Genomic DNA, 22,888 nt, shown 5'->3' on the forward strand with positions numbered 1-22,888 from the left:
ATACCAGTCCCCTTGACCACAATTCTGGAGCTTCTGGGGTGAAGTCAACTTAATACAAGCAAAACTGCAGGAGAAATATTTTTTAAAAATAGTCTTAATTTATATGATAGAACAATTACATGGTTTTCTCCATTTAGCTAATTGCTGACATGCATCTAAGGATGTTCAGCTGTGGGTCACAGGCTACGTGTAGTGGAGGTAGTGGGTAGCTGTGAAGATGGCTCAACATAAATTCACTTCAAACATTAGGATTTATTGTTTGGTAACTTGGTTGAGTGATTCTTGAACATGAACCTTGTAGATAATCATGTTGTATCACAGTGTCAAAAAGCTGGGCATGCCTGGAAGAATTTTCTTCCTAGAAACAAATATTTAAAAACAAAATTTAACTACTTGGAGTTATTTTTACTTTGAAACAGGTAATTGAATTACATCATTTTTTTACAATTTCATTTCTGCCTGAAAACTTATAGACTTAAAAAAATTTTATAGACTTACCTAGTATATTCAAGGACAAGGGTTTATTTCAGTACCAAAACCTCCTAAGAAATAAAAGTGTATGATATCAAACTGTTCAGCATTAAAATACAGAATTATAACATATTATAATGCACTGAAATTTTCAAATAGTATATTTTGATGAAATAGCCTACGTACCGTTTTATATTTTCCTGTACTATAGACACAAATTATATATTATGTAATCTTGATTTATGTAATCAGGTCACAACTTAATATCTATAAAATAATACTGTTTATAATTTTATGTCATTATTTTCTTTGCAGTTATCATTTTCCAAGAATTTAGTAAGACAAAAATAATAATAAAATATTCCAATAATATACTATATTATAGTATGTTGTTGCCATTTGTGAGCTCATTACATTGTTCTAATATTTTATAGTTATAATTACTGAAGAATATGCAAATGAGAAAGAAATGCTAGCATCCAGTCTTTCTAAGCCCAGCAACTTCGTAGGTGTGGTTTTCAAAGACATCATGTCCTATGAACTTCGTTTTTTTCCTGATATGATTCCAGTATCTTCTATTTATATGGATTCAAGAGGTAAATAACTTTATCTGATCATTGAACTCAGTGTTAAGTGTGTTTCTTTATGCTCAAAATAAGATGGTGTCCAATACTGTCAATTTCAGCTGCACTTAGTTTTTGGGAAACTATCATGTGCAGCATAAATAAATTTAGGTGTGAGGTTGGATGTGGTGGTACCCACCTTACTGCCAGGCAGCTTTCTATGTGTTCAAGGCCAGTCTGGTCTACACAGTGAGTTCTAGGCCATCAGGGGCACATGGTAAGAACCTGTATCCATAAATAAAAATTGGGTATGTACATATATCCATACATCTGTGTACAGTATGTATACATTATATAAAATAGCGATAATATAATTTAAATATACTTATGCGTCATTTATATTTAAAAGACAAAATTGAATCTTTAATTGTATGCCTTTCTAAATATATTTTTCTTTCATGTAACCATTCTCACTGTGATCTGATATAAATATTTAAGATCTCAATCTCTTACCAATGAAATTTCTTATTTACATTTGAAACATAGAAAACTGTTGTTAAAACCCATGAAAAGATAGTATCATCTATTTATTGTACAATATTAAAGTCACTGTATTAAGTATGGAAAGTTTCCCCTTTATTCTAAAAGCTTATGTGGAAAATTCTTATTTCTTTTTATGAATTTGAACCTGCTTATGTGTCAAATGCTTTGAAATGTGCACTGTAGAATAATTTATCCTAAAACATAAAAGCAATTTGTTTTTATTTTATATTTATGAATATTTTGCCTGTTTGTATGGATGTGCATCAAGTGCATGCCTCGTGCCCACAGAGGTCAGGACAGAATTTTCAGATGGTCGTGAGCCACACACTGGGAATTGTACCTAGATCCTTTGGAAGAGCAGCCAGTGTTTGTCAGTCCTTTCTTCCTCCCTTCCTCCCTCCCTCCCTTCTTCCCTCCCTTCCTTCCTTCCTGTCTGTATTTTTAGTATTATTTATTTAAAAGAATTTTAAAATTTAATTATATTAAATATTTTATCTTCAAGTTTGTCTAGATTTCTTTCCTCTTCTACTCTCACCCAACATTAAGGTTTTTTCAAAAAAAAAAACAAAACAAAACAAATCAAAAGCTCAATACAACAACAAAACACTTAAAACCTAGAAAACACATCACCCAAAAAGAAAAAATAAGCAAACAGAAAATTCCCAAACTGTTGTCTAATTAAAAGTATACACACATAACCTGTGGTGTCCGATTTGCTGGTCAGCTATCTCTGACCATGTGATCAGTTCCACAGGGGTTTATACACTCAGTGTCACTCCACTGGAGAAAACTGATTCTCCCTTCCTAGCAGGTATAACTGACAGTTCCATTATCCTAGTGGGTGGCTTTATATATATTTATTCATCTTTAAAGGAAATATAACAAAATAAAATATAAGATAAAACAAAAACTATCACATTGAAGTCAGACAAGACAGTCCAAAAGAGAGCACAAGAGACCCACTCATTCATATGCTCAGGAATCCCATAAAAACACCAAACTGGAAGTCACAATATAAGCTCAGAGGACTTAGTGCAGTCGTACACAGGCTCTGTGTATGCTGCTCTAGTCTTGATGAGTTCATGAGCCATGATCATACTGATTTAGAAGGCCCTTATTTTCTTGGTGGCCTCCATTCACCTTGGCTCTTATATTCTTTATATATATAGTATATATCTAATGAGCTTTAAGTCAGATCAGCTATTGGTTGGTTACAACCACAAACTTTGTGCCATCATTGTCTTAGCATATCTTGTAGGTAGTTCACCACTGTAGTTTACATTTTTTTTCTTTTGATAGCATATAGATGTAGTTCTATAATAAAGGTGCTGGAACATAGGGGTAAACAGTCTGTGTAAGCACCAGCTCAACAGCTCCATGTTCAGTGAGTTGTGTAGGTGTTTTCTTCAACAGTGGGGCCTTGCTGTCAGTGTGTGGAAAGTAACCTATAGTTGGTAACAGCCTAGGCTATTTGGTGATTCCTGTGGGGCCCTTTTGGCCAACAACTCAATTAGATGTAACCCAAACCTGGTATTGGATGACAAGAGATGGCCAGTTTGGTCTTTGTCTCTCCCACTGGTGTTTTCATTTAGATCACCTTCATACATGTATATATCTTAGGTTTCTACTCTATTAGGTTTCCATACTACCCCTCAAAGTCCCTTAACTTTAGCTGTTTCTCCCCATACTTCCTCCTTCATCCTCTTCTCCACTTCTCATCCCAACTTGATCTCCCACTCATCAATATATTCATAAATATTAGTTATATTTTCTTTTTCTCATGAGAGCTCTCTATTCCCTCTGGTCCCCTACTCTATACCTACCTCACATGGTTTGATGGGTTGTAGCTTGGTTGTCATTGACTTCACTGCTAATATCCACATATAAGTCAATATAGTCCATATTTCTGGATCTGCAATACCTCATTCAGGATGATGTTTCTATTTCCATCCATTTGCCTGAAATTTTTATGACAGTCTTCTTTCCCCCCCAGTGGCCGAGTAGGTAGTACTCTATTGTGTAAATGTACCACATTTTCTTTATCCAGTCTTCTGTAGAAGGGCATCTAGGTTGTTTCCAGTTTCTGGTTATTATGAAGAGAACAGCACTGGACATTGTTGAGCACGCCGGGCAGTGGTAGGATGAAGCCTTCTTTTGGTATATGCCCAAGAGTTGTAGAGTTGGGACATGAGTCGATCAATTCCAATCTTCCTGAAGAACAGCCACACTGATTTCCATAGTGGCAACTAGTGTTCTTTTTTGTTTGTTTGTTTGTTTTTCGAGACAGGGTTTCTCTGTGTAGTCCTGGCTGTCCTTCGAACTCAGAAATCCACCTGCCTCTGCCTCCCAAGTGCTGGGATTAAAGGCGTGTGCCACCACCGCCCGGCGGCAGCTAGGGTTCTTAACTACTGAACCATTTCTCCAGCCCTAGAAAAATGACTTTTAAATAATTACATTTATAATGAATTTTCATTTTTATTTATTTATATCTGCTGGGGGCCTGCCCGGCCTTAGGGGCTGACGTAGGACACAGCATGGGACACAGGCCAGAAGACTGATGATCTCCAGCCTTGTAGGAACTTAACTCTTTCTTGCTGTCCTGTGCTAAAAACTTAATTCTTACTGTTCTGTGCTTCATTAAGCACTGGGGAAACTTAATTCTTTATTTATCATTTACTTTATAATTTCCCTGTGCTTGAATAAGCACTGGAAAACTTAACTTTTACTTTATAAACTTTATAATTCTCTGTGCTTGAATAAATGCTGAAAACTTTACTTACTTTATAATTTTCTGGCAATTAATATATACTGTATAGCAGCAGGGAATTCAGTAGAGGAATTTTTGCTAAGGTTCCTTTAGCTCTCTTGCCCAGAACCCTCTTCTTTTGCTGGCCAGGCAAGAGAGAGGCTTGGAGAATTAACTTTTAGTGTACCAGGAAAAGAAAGTCATGTTCACAGAAAGAAAAACTTTTACACAGGCAGTATGCACAGAAACACACACATTTATACATGCATACTATTTACATTTTTTGTTGGGTCTAACCACCTGTCTCATCCACTCTAGAAGTATTCATGCATATTTACATACATACATATATACATACATATAAAATATAGATACTTACATATATTATATATATATGTATGTATGTATGTATGTGTAAATATATATGTATGCATGTTTGGTGGCTAGAGCAAAGCAAACCTCTATGAGCAGGTTTCATTGAGCAAGTGCCAGTGCAGAAAGAACTCAGTTATTCTGGATGAAAAATAAGCTCAAACCTTTATTGCTCATAGAAGGCAAAAGCTATCTTTTTATCAAGTATGAAAAGCCCTGTTCTTGTCAGTAAGAAGAAACCACTGTTAAGAAAAACCCTGTGTCATGGTGAGAAGCCTGTGCTCGCTCTCTCTCTCGCTCTCTTTCTCCCTCTTTCCCTTTCCTTCTCCCTCTTTCCCTCTTTCTGTCTTTCCCTCTTTCCCTCTTTCTTTCCCTCTTTCCCTTTCTCCCTCTCTCCCTCTCTCCCTGTCTCCCTCTCTCCCTCTCTCCCTCTCCCTCCCTCTCCCTCCCTCTCTTACCCTCTCTCCCTCTCTCCTTCTCTCCCTCTCTCCCTGTCTCCCTCTCTCCTCCCTTTCTCCCTCTCTCCCCCTGTCTCCCTCTCTCCTCCCTCTCTCCCTCTCTCCCTCTCCCTCTCCCTCTCCCTTTTCCTCTCCATCTCCCTGTCTTTATCTCTCTCTATTCTCTCTCTCTGCTCTCTTTGCTGTCTTTCTGCTGTCTGTCTGCTCGCTTTGTTCTCTTGTCATAGTTCCTTGTGCTTTTTCAGGATTCATGATCACATGGTATTCCAAGCATCTTTTTTCAAAAGTTCACAAGTTTAAACATAAATTCAAATCATAAATTGAATAAGAAGTTACAACAGAGATGTTTACATGTGTTTCTATTAACACTAGTTATCTAATTACAGATTCATTATCTGTCACTAGCTCCACATGTTCATTAAGAGTTTAAAACAATAATTTTTATGTCTTAAGTTAGCATTGTTTTGGTCAAGTGGCAAATCATCTGCCTTGTATCTCATTAGTATTGAAGTTTTGTATAGATAAATCTAGACAATATTTTATTTTTTATCTTTGTATCTATAATAAATTGTCCATTCCTAGTTTATGACATTAGTTATTAGATAATGGCTTTATAGCTTGCCTAAAAGGAATGTTTTCCCTGATCATAAATTTGTTTCAAGCCTGTTTTCTATCTTAGTGGAATTAGCCTGTGACACATGAAGGTTTATAGAGCCTTAAATGCAGCCTTTTCTATAGAAGACTCAAAATATACTTGTATAAATTTAGGAATTCTTTAGAACCATTATTAGGAATTATGATATCACCAATTTGTCTATATTGTATTGTTACAAGAGAGTACATCTTTGGATCTGCAGAAAATCTGCCCAATAGGGTGGGCTAATGCCCAGGAATTATATCAACTTAATAATGACAGGAAAGGCATATCAGCTGCAAGAATCAATTCTGAGATGAGATCTCTAAAGGCCCTGCAAACTAGAGTTCACCCATCGCAGACCATTTAATATGATGTGTCCCCTCCAGAATGCCACTTGCATGCCTGTAGCCTTTCCTAGATGGCTCCTGACAACCATCCAGTATTCTATCACATATAATTTTTACTTTAAGTGGGGTATGTGTGTGTTATGTGATGCATATGTATGAATATATGTATGTATAGGATTATATAAATTCTGCTGCATCTGTGTTAGAGGTCAGAGGAAACTTTTAGAAGTTTTTTTTCTTTTCTATTTTGTTGAGGCAGGATTTCTTCTGTGGTTTCTACTGCTTCATACTCATGTTAGCTGGACCATGACCCTCTGGACTGTTTTTCTATCCCTGTGTTATCTGTCATCTCACCACAGGAATGCTCGGGTCACACATAACCACCATATCTGGCTTTTTGTGGCTTTCATGTATAAAACTTGGGTTATCAGGCTTATGTGGCAGGTGCTTTTACTCATTGGCCCATTGTGCCTGCACTTAACATGTATGATTTAGTCTGAGCAGTCAAGTCAATAGGAATTGTAACAGATACTCATCTTTAAGGAGAGTACCAGGTTTTCTTTGGTCCTGTAGAGAATGATTGATTATGCTACTTTAGTAACCTGCCATGTACAGTTTCAGAAGAAAGCACTTCTATAGAGTATCATACAGAATCTTATGTCTTTTTCTCCCTATAGCAGGCTGTTCAAAGTCATGTGACGCTGCTCAGTACTGGTCTTCAGGATTTACAGTTTTACAGGCATCAATAGATGCCGCCATTATACAGGTAAATGTAACAAGGAAGAAAACTGAACCACACTTTAACAATTATTCCTTAATTCTTTAAAGTTGAATTTGGTTAATTTACTTAAAAATGTAAATAATACATAACTTATAATCATTTAATAAAAGATAAAATAAATTTTTGAAGCCTTTTTTTGGATAGTTGTATGAATATGATTCAACATACTAAATATCAATATTTATTGATTATAGGTAATATTTCTGAAATATTCTTTTATTATGAAGTATCTGAGCTTTTAGACCTTTCCCCTTGAATTCATATAAGGTAAAGAAGGTAGCTGCTTTTATTATCTTAATTGTAGTGCTAGATTTTATTTTTTATTTCATAAACTTTTATATCTTATTCATTAAACAATGTTTTAAAAGTTATGTTCTAATATAATTCATTTAATGTTGAACAACCCTCTGAGAGAGAACCTGAAATAAAGTAGTATCAAGTAACTTCAGGACTCTGAATCACTGGCAGAGGACCAAATTCTGGCCTTTGGACTCCTGAATCTGTGCTTTAGTACAGTTTTGCATCTAAGATGGTATATACAATCTTCAATTATGTTCTAAAGATATGATGTGCTTCAACATTTCACACTTTAGAAACATTAGCCTTACATTCTGTGCCTTAGGATTAGAATTATTAGAATCACACAACACACTTCTCCATCTCCCCTCAGATCTGTGGGCTTTTCCTATAAGGTGTTTCAAGTTGAGATTTGCTATAAAATATTTTAGTTTGAAAATTGCATATGGCTGGATGTGGTGGCACATGCCTTTAATTCCAGCACTTGGGAGGCAGAGGCTGGTGGATCTCTGTGAGTTCAGGGCTAACCTGGTCTATAGAGTGAGTTCCAGGACAGTGAAGGCTAGACAAAGATAAACTTTTTCTTGAGAACAAACAAAAACCCAAACAAATAACAATAAAAAGAGAAATGCATATAAACAGTCTTCTCTACCAAACTATACATTCAGAGTATTTGTGAATGGCCGTACAAGTAGAATTGAAACCTAAGCAAGAGTCCTGGCTCTCCTTGTTGGTAAACTGCATGAAGCACATTGACTGTAACAGCGATGCTTTTCTTCGTGATAGAACTCTTGTAAAAACCAAATAAATTGATGTATGTAAAATTATTTTATAAATTCTTGTGGCTTGCATGCTATGATGGTATTATGGGTTTGCAATCCTGTGCTAATTCAATTGTATTGTGCTTAAGATAAAGACTGAAACATTAGATGATACTACAAAACTTAATTGTGTTTTAGTTAGACATTAGCAATTATAAGCCTAGACCACTGTGGGTAATACAGATTTGTTGTTTAAGCATTCATTTAAATATTAGAAGTATTAATTGGTAAACATCTTTATTACACAAATCAGTAACTACATTATTTCTACATGTATCAATTTTAAAACAGTAAGAAAACATGCTCTTTTTAAAAATCTGTTTGCCTTTTTTAAAAATGTGCATTGGTGTCTTTGCCTGCATGTATGTCTATGTGAGAGGGTCAGGCCTTACAGTTACAGACAGTTGTGAGTTGCCATGTGGGTGTTGGGATTTGAACTGGGGTTCTCTGGAGTGTTCTTAACTGCCGAATCATTTCTCCAGCCCTAGAAAACATGTTCTTTAAGAGAGCTTTTTAAAAAATAGCCATAGGAATGGTGGCTGTCAATCATTCCTTTGACTTGGCCCTCAGCTTCGAAGAAACATAGCTTTTCTTTTCTTTTCTTAAAATGTTTTATTTTTATTATATATACATTGGCGTTTTTCCTGAATGTATGTCAGTGTGAGGGTGTCAGATCGCCTGGAATGGAGTTACAGACTCCGTTGTGAGCCACCATTTGATTGCTGGAATTGAACCTAAGTCCTCTGGAAGAGCAGCTCTTAACTGCTTGTGCCATCTCTCCAGCCTCAGTTGAAATTTAAAGAAAGAGCATCATTTTGACATTAGTGAGAGTAGGGTGCACATCATTTATCCACCAGAAATGAAAGGTTTCAGAGAACTCGTTCCATTTTCATAATTGAAACATATTCTTATTATCCCTTTAATCTGCTTATATGGTAGTAAAATTGTATGATTTTATTTTATTGGATGAATTAATCAAAATTTATTCATCCACAGCCTTCAAACTTTTAATAACCAGAATGAATTTAAAGCAGAATTCTACTTTATATTATATTATGGCCATCCACACTTATTTCAGAAGTGTGGATTTTTGAATATTTTACTTGCACAATGTTACTTTTTTAGGTGTATAATAACTAGCTTTTATTAGGAGCTATTGTTAGAACTAGTTAATTTAATGTATTTACACTTTCTAATTATAGTTGAAGACTAATGTTTCTCTGTGGAGGGAGCTGGAGTCAACCAAAGCTGTCATCATGGGAGAAGCTGCTGTTGTGGAGATTGACACCTTTCCTCGAGGGGTCATCCTGATCTACCTCGTCATAGCGTTTTCACCCTTCGGGTACTTTCTGGCAATTCACATTGTAGCTGAAAAAGAAAAAAAGTTAAAGGAATTTTTAAAGATAATGGGACTTCATGACACTGCTTTTTGGTATGTTTAATGGTTTACTATTTAGTATAATTAACAGTTCTATTAAATATACTGTTCTTCAGCAGTGTACTTTCATTCACCCAATTTGTGGTAGTGCTGATCCTGATTCCTTCTGTTTCCATTTTCTTAGAATTTGAGACTAGTCGATTAGCTGCTTGTTTTATTGAAAGTTTCTGTTGACAATACATTTACATTTTATTTCACAATGTGTTCGAACCCTTGAGGCATGCACCATGTATATCATTGTAACATTACATGGAAGATAGGAAATCTCTAAAAACTAGAAGTTGACTACTAATGTCCTTCCCTGATATCAGAGCATATACTTAACACTGACAGCTCAGTTAAAAAGATTAAGGTCTACACATGTGGTTTCCAGATTCTTTTCCTCACTTCAGAACTTAAGGAAATTAAGATGAGGAGCGTAGAGGTAATTTATAGAGGTACAAGTGGAGAAAAAAAAGTTCCCATAGGTGAGGGTTAATATATCAGCATTTTTATACAGTGCTAATTTTATGATATTTATAAATAACTAAGTATTTTCTTCTCTTCTTTCTACTGTGTAATTAAGACAATTGTGTCTAAGCTGGCTGGCTTGTGGCTGCCTATGATGCTAGCACTCAGGAAATCAAGTCAGGGGTCTTGAGTCTCAGGCCAACCTAGGCTAGATTGCCAGATGCTGTTTCAAACAAAAATTGGTTTCTTCTTAGCTTATTTAAGAGGAAGGTTAGTACTTCTAGTAGAAACTATATAAAGTTTATAATTTTTTGTTATTGTATTTATAAAATAATTTTATAAATACAGAAATGCATTATACAATTTTTAAAAAAGATTTATTTTACTTACATGACTACACTGTAGGTATCTTCAGACACACCAGAAGAGGACATTAGATCCCATTACAGATGGTTGTGAGCCACCATGTGGTTGCTGAGAATTGAACTCAGGACATCTAGAAGAGCAGTCACTTGTCTTAACTGCTAAGCCATCTCTCCAGCCTGCATTTTGCAAATTTTTATTGGTCTATTGTGACAATTATAAAACTTTATGTAGTGGTATTATTATGTCTTAACATTTTCTTTGCTTTTTTATATTTTTATTTCATGTGTATGGATGTTTTACCTGTGTTCATGTCTGTGCACTGTGTATACATTGTCTGCAGAAGCCAAAAGAGGGGTTTGGATTCCCTGGAACTGGAGTTATAGATAGTTTTTAGCCACTGTGTTGATAATAGGAATCAAAGCCAGGTCATCTGCAAGAGCAACAAGCTGTCTTAACCACTGAGCCATCTCTCCAGACCCCCCACTGCTTTTTTGAGACAGGGACTCCACAAGTAACTCTGGCTGTCGTGGAGCTTCCCAGGTGAATCAGGCTGGCCTTGAACTCACAGGAACCTGCCTTCCTCTGCCTCTTGAATGCTGGGATTAAAGGTGTGCATTAGCACACCCACCGTTTTTTCTTAAATGTTCTAGAAATGGCCTTAAAGATTCATTGGATTATTATTTTTGTATTGAAATTGCTGGATGAATTTATCTCTAAGTGCTTAATGTGTATCAACTCAAATGTTTAAAACAAGTTTTCTTTAAAATATTTTTCAATGCTAATTGGAAAATAAATAAAATGTGAAATTAAATACTAATAATAATTCCATTGAGCTCTAACTGAAGGGAAGTTGAGTTAAAATAGTGCTTCTAGTTGATCTTATTAATCAGTAGCTTACATTGCATAAGTATGGTAATTATTGCTATTGATTGGTAAGGTCTTTTGGGTTTACGATAACCAAAGCCATCAGGGGTGTAAGTATATATCATTTCATAAAGACAAGGATTGTGTTGACTTAGTAAACTTTTACAGTTTAAGAGAATCAGAGGTGCCCTGCTCTCAGGCTTTTGAGAGTTTAAGCTTTAAATTAAGCATTCACTGCTACTGCATTCTAAAGCTTTTGACTCAGAGATCATTTTGTCTCTGTCAGTCACATCCACCTGCGGCTTGGCTCCTTCTTCATTCTTCATTTCCTAACAGCATTCGTGTTCAGTACATGAACACATGCAGATAAATTGATGTAAAGAATAAAATGGCTGAAACAAATTTGATGTTTAGTTTAAAATGGTGTTTTCACTACCAAAGCTTGTTCATTTGACATACCAGTGTATTTGTGTTTTCATTGCAGGCTTTCCTGGGTTCTTCTGTACACAAGTTTGATATTCCTTATGTCTCTTCTTATGGCCGTCATTGCAACAGCATCTTCATTATTCCCTCAGAGTAGCAGCGTTGTCATTTTTCTACTGTTCTTTCTATATGGATTGTCATCTGTGAGTACCTTACCTCAGAATGTCAAAGTACCATGGTAATGTACTTGGGATCTTTTTCTTTGGTAAACTTAGACAATTTTCTATTAAAGATATTTTTGCTAAGTTACAGATAAATAACTAAATAGTACATGATGTACTGTTATCATACTTCTTAGAAAAATTACAATATAATCTCATATTTAAATCTAACTTGTTTTGATATATTGTATTTTACACTTCTGTTGTTGTCTCTATTTGTCCTGTGAAAGACTTCACACTGCTGCACTTTTTTCTCCTTTCGTGAAGCCCTGACCTTTTCAAGTTTGCTGATTCTATAGGACAATTAGTTTTAAAGGTCTCAAGGTCATTTTTCTTTTTAAAATGTAGTTCTTCAGTAGTCTTGGTATTCATTTGGTATATTAACTGAATACTGAAATAATGACTGACTTTTGTGTCATGATTGGTTTATGTGCCCATATATATAGTTAAATAATTTTAGTATCATTTCCAGTCTTTAAAATAATAAATTATAAATAACTCATATTTCCAGCATAAAAAACTAATATATCACTTTTAACACTCAGACTAAAACCGGGTTTTGTTTTTTTTTTTTGTTTTGTTTTGTTTAAAGGCTACTGGGGACCTGTGGAATGACTCAGTGGGTAAAGTGCTTTTCTCACAGAGATAAGGACTGGAGTCTAGGTTTTCTGCACCCACACAATGCCTGGGTACAGAGTATCTGAAGCTTCAGTGTGGAGGTTGGGGATTGGGAGGTGAGGGGATAAAGGCAAGTGGGCCCTGGAGCTAGCTAGCTAACACACGGTTCCTTATGGACACTGTTGTGTAAATGTGGTTATATTTCCCTATCATACAGATAAAATGTAATCATTAATATTTGTCAGTTTAAAAATTTTAAATGTGTATCTCTGTTTGTATGAAAACAAAGCATCTTCCTGTAACAGAAACTGCATTTTAGTAGCTGTACTTTTCCATGAATGCATCTTTCTTTCATAAAAGTTTATTTTCCTTTTGGGTCAGTATATACAAGGTATACAATAACCTTACATTTATGCTTTCTAGGTGTTTTTTGCTTTAATGCTGACGCCTCTTTTTAAAAAATCAAAACACGTGGGAGTCGTTGAGTTTTTTGTCACTGTGGCGTTTGGATTTGTTGGCCTCTTGATAGTCCTCATAGAAAGTTTCCCCAGGTCGCTGGTGTGGCTCTTCAGTCCTCTGTGTCAATGTGCCTTTCTGATTGGGATTGCACAGGTGGGTCGTGCGTTCACCTGCCATTCACCCAGTACTTTCTCTTGTTGACAGTTCAGGCAGCCACGAGTCTTGTTGTGCCTCGAATATCACCTTTGACTTGTAAACAAACAACACTATCATCTCATGAGAAAGAAATGTCAGAAAACTTAAATTCCATCAGAAGAAAATGAAAATGTACATTGTATATCTCCTTTCTCTTAGAATTTCTTTAGTTTTAAGCTTTCAGTTAAACCTTGCTTATAAATTCCTCAGTTTTTGCTTTACTGTAGTGTATAACTCAGTTCATTGAAGTTACTTGTTTAAGTTCCAAGTAGTCTTCATTGCTCTATTGGAAACGTTTATACATTTACTTTAGAAGAATGCTGAACAGAAAATCATGCATGACAGAACAAAGTTGTCAAGATGAAAATAGTAAACTCTGTATTTGTGGTAGGTTTTCCTTGTCTAGGGAACTATGGGATTGTCATTTATCAAAATAACATTTACCATTAGGGGTAAGAGAAATGTCTTATTTGTTAAGAGAACTAGCTACTCTTTCAAAGGGTCAAAGTTCAGTTTTGAAAGCCACATGGTGGCTTTCAAGTGGCTATAATTATAGTTCCAGGGCTCTGATGCCCCTTTCTGCTTTCATGGGCAGCAGGCATACATGTGATGCTCAGCATACATGCAAACAAAACACCTGTATACGTAAAATATGAAAACATTTTAAAATGAAGAATATTTCGCTTTATAAATTTTATTTTTATTTTTTCTTATATGTGTAGTCAGAATCAAGTGAAAAAATCTCATAAGGAGCTATTTACAGAGTAGAACATAAATTCAGTTATTGTACAAAGAAATATGATTTCATACTATATTTGATGTTATATAGATGTTTTATGAGGTGGCATTACAATAGATTATTTATAAGCATATTAAAGAAGATTTAACTACTTAAGAGTTATTGTTCCAGCCGGGCGGTGGTGGCGCACACCTTTAATCCCAGCACTTGGGAGGCAGAGGCAGGCGGATTTCTGAGTTCGAGGCCAGCCTGGTCTACAGAGTTCCAGGACAGCCAGGGCTACACAGAGAAACCCTGTCTCGAAAAACAAAAAAAAAAAAAAAAGAGTTATTGTTCCACACTTTGATACTATACTGAGTTCCTCTTTTCTTCACAAAGTGGGACTATGGTCATAGGTTTTGTTGGGAGTGACAGAATATTTAAATGTCATTTGATGATCTTCAGTTCACAGACGAGAGGACTGAAATGGAGGGTGGTAAAATGAGTTTGTTCACACGGGAGGAACTCCTACCTGAGCAGGGCCTTTGCTTCTAGAACATCTCTCTCAGTAGCACAAGTGTCTGTTGTGTGTACTTTAGGAGAACCAAAGCACCTTCTTTCAGTATTACAGACATGCTGACCATAATTTTATCCTGCAGTTTTTATTTGGTTCTGTTTTCTTAGGTGTTTCAGCATTGCACATTGCTTTTATTTCCTTTGTTTATCATTCCATTAGAATTAAATGACTCAGGGAGTATTGTATACAGGCTTAGGAAGCACTGACTGGGAAGGACAATAAGTAAAAGGAGAGCATAGTGGTGCATGCCTTTAATCTCAGCATCCCCTTAAACCCTCCTTTAGTAAGGAAGCAGAAGCAGGTAGATTTTTGTGAGTGCAAGGGCAGCCTGGTCTACAGAGACAGATCTGGTCTCAAAACACAAAACAAACAAACAAACAAACCCCTGCACAGAATAGAAATGATAAAGTGAATCTTTTAAATAAACTTCTTTTGTGATCTGTTTTCCTTATAAGAACGTTACTAATTACTTTCTAATAATGTTGTTAATGTTACTCTTAATTTAATGAATTATGCTTAGTAATGTTAGCTTTGTTCTAATCATTTTTGTGGAGTAAAGTTGGTGGTCTGTTTTTTTTCCCCATCAGGTCATGCATTTAGAAGATTTTAATGAGGGTGCCTTGTTTTCTAACTTGACTGAAGGTCCCTATCCTCTAATTATTACTATTGTCATGCTAGCTCTTGACAGTGTATTCTATGTTCTCCTGGCTGTATATCTCGACCAAGTCATTCCAGGTATGTGGCTGGTTACTGTAAAGATTCTAAAGTAATTTTGCTCTTATGCTATCAATTTATTTTTTTCCTCCTAGCCAGAGTAGTTTACATCATATTGATGGTTCAATTTGCTCTTTTTAAAAAAATTTATTTATTTATTTTAAACTCCAAATTTTATTCCCCTCCCAGTCCACCCTCCGACTGTTCCACATCCAATACCTCCTCCCCACCCACCTGTCTCCGCTCCCCACCCCACCAGACCTCTAAACTTCCTGGAGCCTCCAGTCTCTTGATGGTTAGTTGCATTTTCTTTGACTAAACCCAGACCTGGCTGTCCTCTGCTGTATGTGTGTTGAGGGCCTCATATCAGCTGGTGTATGCTCCCTGGTTGGTGGTCCAGTGTCTGAGAGATCTCAGGGGTCCAGGTTAATTGTTGGTCATCCTACAGGGTCCCCCTCCTCCTCAGCTTCTTCCAGCTTTTCCCTAATTCAACCACAGGGGTCAGTAGCTTCTGTCCATTGGTTGGGTGCAAATATCTGCATCTGACTCTTTCAGCTGCTTGTTGGGTCTTTTGGAGGGCAATCATGATAGGTCCATAGCCTCAGTAATAGTGTATAAGTAACATATCCATATATTCACAATAAATAGTATATAAATAGCCCCTAGTGAACATGAAGAGATTGTGTAACTACAAAGATGTTTGTTTTGACAGCCTAGCCTGCACTTCATAACTCAATCCTTCATTATATTAATCTTTTAAAACTATTTTACCCTCTAAGATCCAAACACTCAGTTACAATGCCTCATAACTCCAAACACTTTTTTTTTATCTTTTTAAAATTTAGCTTTATTTTTAAAGATTAAAAACCAATTATATCATGTCTTTTTTCACTTTCCTCCCTCCAACTCTTTCTATGTCCTGCCTTACAACCCCTCCACCCCTACCCCTGCCTCAAGTTCATGGCCTCTTTGTTTTTGTTTGGTTTTTTGAGACGAGGTTTCTCTGTGTAGCCCTGGCTGTCTTGAAACTCTGTTATATAGAACAGGCTGGCCTTGAACTAAAAAATCTGCCTGTTTCTTTTTCCCAAGTGCTGGATTAAAGGTGCGCACCATCACTGACTGGCGTTGGCCTCTTTTTTTTTTTTTTTTTTTTGTAGTAATTGGATTTTTCTATATTCCAGGCCTGTCTAATATGATAACTACTAGTTAATATGACTTTATTTAATTAATCTTTACTAATTTTCTTTGAGACAAGATTTGCTGATTTGGAACTTGCTATGTAGCTTCTGCTGGCCTTGAGCTCATAGAATTCTGCATGCCTCTGCTTCCCAAGTGCTTGGATTCAAGGTGTGTGCTACCTACCATACCTATGTAATAGGACTTTTAAATTTAAAATTAAAGTAAGGTTATTTACTAACTATGATTTAGATATGCTTTCAAAAATAATTTGATATAACTCAGGTTTTAATGTTTATTTTTAGGGGAATTTGGCTTGAGGAGGTCATCTTTGTACTTTCTAAAGCCATCATACTGGTCAAAGAGCAAAAGAAACTATAAGGAGCTATCGGAGGCCAACATTAATGGCAATATTAGTCTCAATGAAATTGTTGAACCCGTTTCTTCAGAATTTATAGGAAAAGAAGCTATAAGGTATGTTTGATTTTTAGGTATGGTAGAACTGTTGCTGGAAATTGTGACATTTAAATCTTATGTTACACTATCACAGAAGATAAGGGATGAGAAAATCCACACTGTAGGCAGTTTGGTAGTGCTCACACGAACTGACACTGTAGCCCCTTACTGATTCAAGAAGCGTTTGATGAATGACAGATGAGGAGAATCTATGAATTCTTGAAACAAGTGCTTCACTTCAGTTGTCTCATCCTGAAACGGAGTGGTCGATGCCTAATGTGGAGACCAGGATTTCATTTCTGTAGCATCTTTAGACAATCGTGTCCTTAATGTCAATGTTATTTGGTTCTTTGTTTTAGCAGGAAGGTGGTTTATTATTTTTTTTATTAAATATTTCAGACTTTTCTTCTCTATATTTTGTATACAAATTTACTCTCATTTTGGACATGTGATTTCAGTATATCTCTCTAGTTCCCCTCATTCAGTATCTTCCCTCAAATTTGAATAACTGTTACCTTACTCTGTGTATGCAACCCTGTCTTAATAGTTTGGAAAGTGTCTTGTATTGCTAGAGATGTATATCTAGTTCAAAATTTAAAAGGTAATCTTAAAACAATTAAGACAGCTTGGATAAAAATATATGTTAACACATGTAATTAGAAAATTTCGTATATATTTTTAATATGAATCTGTGTTTTTCAGAATAAGTGGTATTCATAAAGCGTATAGAAAGAAAAATGAGAATGTGGAGGCTTTGAGAAGTAAGTAGCTGGCCCAGGATTTAGTCCATAGTCTCGCGTAGTACAGATGGAGAACCAGTCTGCATTGTTGTTGTCAAAGTTAAATTTACCCATTAAGATTTTCTGTCTTTCCACTGTAGATACTTTATGTGACTAATGTTGATAATACTTACAACATAGAAGTTATAAAGCCAGAAAGTAGTATCTGTTGATGTGAAAATACCTAACAATTTGAACCAGTTTATTTATATTCTGGTTCAACTATATTGTATTTTATTATTGTATACATGTATAAGTATTATTTATCTTGTTGTAAGATTCTTTTTTTGTGAAGTCTGTCCAGACAATTGGAGTACCTTTACTGATGTATCACTATCTTCCAGGATCCATAAAACACACTTACACACTGACAGTTTTAATTTGTGTGACTGGATCTGGTAGGGGACAGTGGTCTGTCAGTATGGTTTTATTTTATGTTGGCCCAATAAATAATGCTCCTTATCATCCCTTCAGTGGCCATTTGTTAGATAAAGGTATTCAAATATCCTATTCCAGCGTGAAGCCCGCCTTTTGGTTATGAGTAGTGTGTTTTGATGAGCATAAACAAATTCTTAAATTACACCCAATGCATGAATCTCATCATTTCTGGCTACAGTGCCATTAATGATAAATGATTATTCTATTGTTTAACTTAATATTAAAGGTTATCTATTGACCTCCACTGTGAGTTACTCAACTGATAGTCATTGCCAATGCCAAGAAGCAAGAGAAGGAAATGAGAGATACCTAGGTTGTAAAGGAAGCATATAAAGTGATCAGTCTCTGCAGTACATGTAGTGAAACTGAAAGTGTGTTTAGAAAGGTGACAATATAAGATAATGTAGAAAATCATTGTGTGCCTTCATTCCACCACTGAGGAACTGAAAATTAAAATAAAAACATCAAAATACTATGTACTTCTATGACGTATGTTGTAAAAAGTACAGATGATTGCTGACGAGTGTAAGAGCTGGACAGGTAGCAACACCGTGTTTAAGGGTTGGAAGTATGGATGTGTACATGTGAGTTCTAACCATGTAGTGTAGACTCACACTTAGACAAAAGTCTTTTAGATTTTTTTATTCATTTTGAAAAATGGATTCTGAAATTATATATAAATGCAAATGACATAGAATTGCCAAGACAAATGTGAAAAAAACCTAGCAAATTTGTACTTTAACATTACATTGTTTCAAGGTTTCATATAAATGCTATTGTAGTCAAGATAATTTTGGCATAAAAGAAATAGAAAAATCAGTGAAATAGAGAAGACAGAAATATTACTTATATTTTTATGAATAATTAAATTTTCATTCAAGTTTAAAACAAAACAAAAACTATAAAAACATGATCTGTGAGCCATGCTGAGCACTGTAGACAAAAACAAGTGAAGAGTGAGTCATGTAACCAAGTACAAAACTTAAATGACATAAAGCCTAAAGAATGAAAAACACGACAAGTATTTTGAGACCTGATTAAACAAAAGTTTTATGGGTTTGGCTCTAAAAGCGTGAACTGTAACTGATTGAAAATCTGAGTCTCCTGCTGCTTGTAAGATACTGCTAATGAAATGAAAAAAGTCCTGGATTGGAAGAAACGTCTGTAAATCCTGTGTCCAAGAAAGCACTTGTTTCTATATATAATATTTTAAAGTGCCTCAGAATCCAACAATAGGACAACAACAGCCCATGTGTTCTAGTTCTTGTTGCTGTGATAAACATCATGAGCAAATGCATCTTGGAGAGGAAAGAGTTTATCTCTTTTTACACTTCAGTCCATCAATGAAGGAAGTCAGGGCAGAATTCAGGCAGGAACTGAAGCTGAAACCATGGAGGAACACTACACACTGGCCTGCTGCCCAGGGAGCACTGTCTTGTTTCCAGAGGACCGGTTCAGTTCCCAGTACCTACATGGCAGTACACAGTCATCTAACAACAGTTCCAAGAGATCTGACACACATGCAGGCAACACATACGGACACACAAAATGAACACAAAACGAAAGTAAAAAGTTTCACAAGTGGAGCCTCTCTGTACTTTCTTACCTCTTAGCTTTTGTTGTCTATTCCTTGTTTTGTTCTTTTTGTTCCATTTTATTTAACTTCAGATACCTTGGTGAGGTAGATTTCTCTATTAACCTCTTTGACCACTGTTAAAAGTCAGTACACAGAAAACCTTTAAATATTTTGTATATACCTTAATTCTTAGTGTCAGAACCAATCAGTAACAGATGATGTACATCTCCTGCTACTTACACTATATCCAGAGTACTTCATATGCTTCATCTATGTCGGTGACTTTCTGCATTGAAGTTTGTCTTCCTTAAGATTATGTAGAATTATGAATTCCCTTACAGAGCTAAATGGATACATAAACATTTGAACCTTATTTTTTTTCCATGAACTAGATTTGTCATTTGACATATATGAAGGTCAGATTACTGCACTGCTGGGCCACAGTGGAACAGGAAAAAGCACACTGATGAATATTCTGTGCGGACTGTGCCCACCTTCTGATGGTAAGAGTTTTCTCACTTGAGAAAAAACAATTTCCTTTTTTTTTTTTTTAGTGTTATTAGCCAAGGAGTCACAGTATGTAGCAATCGTTTGTCCTCTTCACATGTGTGCTAGATGATTTATGTCAGTGATTTGGAATAGCTATTTATCTGTGAGGAAGTTTTCTCCATACTATGTATACTTAGTTTTTAAAATAAAAAATTGGTTCCATGGTATTTATTAAAGCAAGAAATATAATTTTAACTTTCTATGTATTTACTTTTTAAACATTTATTTTATATACCTATTTCTATCACATATTTATGTGTGCATATCTTTATTTCTTATTTGCATGGAAGAATAAATTAGTAACTAATTGGAAATTAAATTGATATTGGAAGATTCACAGATATCTCAATATACAGCTAAAAGAAAGAATGGTAACTAACACTGTGTTCCAAAATCAGATTTAAAGATCAGTACCTCAAAAGAATAATCTTGGCCTGGGATTATATTATAGGTGTAAACTCTGTGTGGAAGTCCCATGTTTTTGCAATTACTGAATACTGTCAATGAAATACATTTTATTATAAAGAGGCTAGATTGTATTGACTCTGCATTTCAACTTTGTAAATGAGACTTAACTTTCAAAATTAGTTTGATTTGTTCTTTATTTTTACTTGAGATGTTCTTGGACATTAGTCATAACATCTTACACTTTAGACACATGACTTTTAGAGTTCCCATGCATTATCACATTGACTAGTAGTTCTTAAGTAAAGCAAACTATCATTCCAATCTGATAATCAAATTATCACTTGATTCAGTTGAGATAAGAAAGCAGGAACTCAAGGCATTATGATGTTCAAGACTGACCATCCAGCCAGCCTGGCATGATTTATACAGCTTGCTCATTGTATCATAGTATTGGACGTGAAAGAAGTTGTGGCTGACCCATAAACGCTGTCACTGTAGTGACATATATGTTTTTTGTTAAGCTTGTAGTGTACTATTGCTCTTTCCACTGTATAATATGCCTTGGAAATGAAGTTGAAATATAATTGAAAATATACAACCAGTGCTATCAAAATGAGAATATATCTTCCAAATTTATATTAATTCTGGCTTTGTGTATGCGTTGTAACAAAATGAGTAAGTTATGATGTATATCAGAACATGCATTTTTAATACTCAATGTCTTTAATGCAAATTTAAATATTTTGCTTTTAGGGTTTGCTTCTATATATGGACACAGAGTCTCTGAAATAGATGAAATGTTTGAAGCAAGAAAAATGATTGGCATATGTCCACAGTCAGATATGAACTTTGATGTTCTGACAGTAGAAGAAAATTTATCAATTTTGGCTTCAATCAAAGGAATACCAGCCAACAATATAATTCAAGAAGTATGTTATTCATATGTAAACCATCACTGTATTTCCTTTATATTAATATGCTTTATAATAATTATACAGTAAATATGCTTGAAAAATCTAAACATACAAAACCACTCTAGGCCAGTAAAGAGAAAATATGAAGAATTGGATGGATTTGGAGTGCATACATTAGCACATGTGAATGATCCTCTTTTCCTCCTGAGAGGACTCGCTCCTCCCTTCTTCCTTCCCTTTCTTCTGCTTGATTTGCATCATCCCTTGTCAGTCTCTGCCTCAGCACACACAAAGCCTTCATACTCAGCCAGCAAGAAACAAAATTGAAGCAGACTTTTCCCTAAGAACCTTCTTACTTATTAGTTTCAAAATTATAATATTTGTAAAAAGTAAGCACATACTCACTTGACATTTTAAAGTTGATATTAAAAATAATTTTAAAATTATACTGCTTTAAATGATGCTTAAAATAGTACTTCAAAACTTAAAATATGTAAAGTCTAATTTTGATGACTATGAAAATGATATGATTGTTGATAGAACATTGTTTATACTTTTTTATAGGTGCAAAAAGTTTTACTGGATTTGGACATGCAAGCCATCAAAGATAATCAAGCAAAAAAATTAAGTGGTGGCCAAAAAAGAAAGCTGTCTTTAGGAATTGCAGTTCTTGGGAATCCAAAGGTAAATACAGTGTTAATTTCATTGATGAGATCACTTTAAATAGTATTAGATTAGAGATGTGGCTTAGTGGTTAAGAGTACGGGCTGCTCTTCCAGGAGACCTGTGTTCAATTCTCAGCACCAGCATAGCAGCTTAAAGCTATTTCTAACTCCAGTTCTGGGGGATCTGATACAGTTTTTGGCCTGTGGTTCACTGCCCCGTCCAGCAGGGCATTAAACAGGGTCCGGGGAGATCACCTAAGAGAGAATGGGGAAAAATGGGCAAACACAAAGGAACATGGCTTGTCTATAGGCTGATCAATTCGTAATTTTTACTTTTTCACACAGGGGTTATATACACAAAGAGGCAGGATGTGGGGAAGGGGATGATGCAGGAGCATAGGTGTTCAGGGAGAGCACAGGTATCTTCCAGAACAGAGTGTCCGCTGGGTGAAGGTTCAGGGGACAGATCACTATGACTCCGCCTATGATTCACTTGTCCTCATCTAAGTTGGTACTATCCACCAAGGCTACCCAAGGTCTATGACTGTCCACAAGACCTATGACTACTTGTTCTTATCCAGGCTGGTAAATGTCCACCAAAGCTGCCTGTTTACAATATCTTATAGCCATCTGTTTCAGTGTTTTTCCACAGAGATCCAAGACTTTATGTTAGCAGGCTGACTTAGGCCTATGGCTGATTTTCTAGGCCTTCAGTGTATAAGCAAGGCTGCCCCTGACAGTTCACCAGGGACACATGTAATACACAGACATATATACATGCATAATACTCATATGCATACAAAACTAAGAAATTTAAAAAATTAGAACAAGACAAAAATTAAAGGGTT

General features: G+C 35.5%; 1 protein-coding gene across 3 annotated transcripts in view; it reads left to right on the forward strand.

Moving 5' to 3' along the window:
- Nucleotides 1-22,888, forward strand: part of Abca5 (ATP binding cassette subfamily A member 5) — a 67,969-nt gene that overhangs the window by 10,679 nt on the left and 34,402 nt on the right. For 2 of the 3 annotated variants that reach the window (XM_034505512.2, XM_034505511.2), the window contains exons 4-14: nt 906-1,067; nt 6,815-6,903; nt 9,239-9,468; nt 11,639-11,780; nt 12,840-13,028; nt 14,953-15,100; nt 16,561-16,729; nt 17,414-17,472; nt 19,897-20,007; nt 21,215-21,390; nt 21,940-22,059. In XM_034505512.2, coding sequence (XP_034361403.1) covers nt 906-1,067; nt 6,815-6,903; nt 9,239-9,468; nt 11,639-11,780; nt 12,840-13,028; nt 14,953-15,100; nt 16,561-16,729; nt 17,414-17,472; nt 19,897-20,007; nt 21,215-21,390; nt 21,940-22,059 — 1,595 coding nt within the window. The remainder of the gene's footprint in view (nt 1-905; nt 1,068-6,814; nt 6,904-9,238; nt 9,469-11,638; nt 11,781-12,839; nt 13,029-14,952; nt 15,101-16,560; nt 16,730-17,413; nt 17,473-19,896; nt 20,008-21,214; nt 21,391-21,939; nt 22,060-22,888) is intronic. The other variant, XM_076935537.1, reaches the window with a different exon arrangement.

Source organism: Arvicanthis niloticus, chromosome 6, assembly GCF_011762505.2.
Source record: "Arvicanthis niloticus isolate mArvNil1 chromosome 6, mArvNil1.pat.X, whole genome shotgun sequence".
In the NCBI taxonomy this organism is placed as follows: Eukaryota; Metazoa; Chordata; class Mammalia; order Rodentia; family Muridae; genus Arvicanthis; species Arvicanthis niloticus.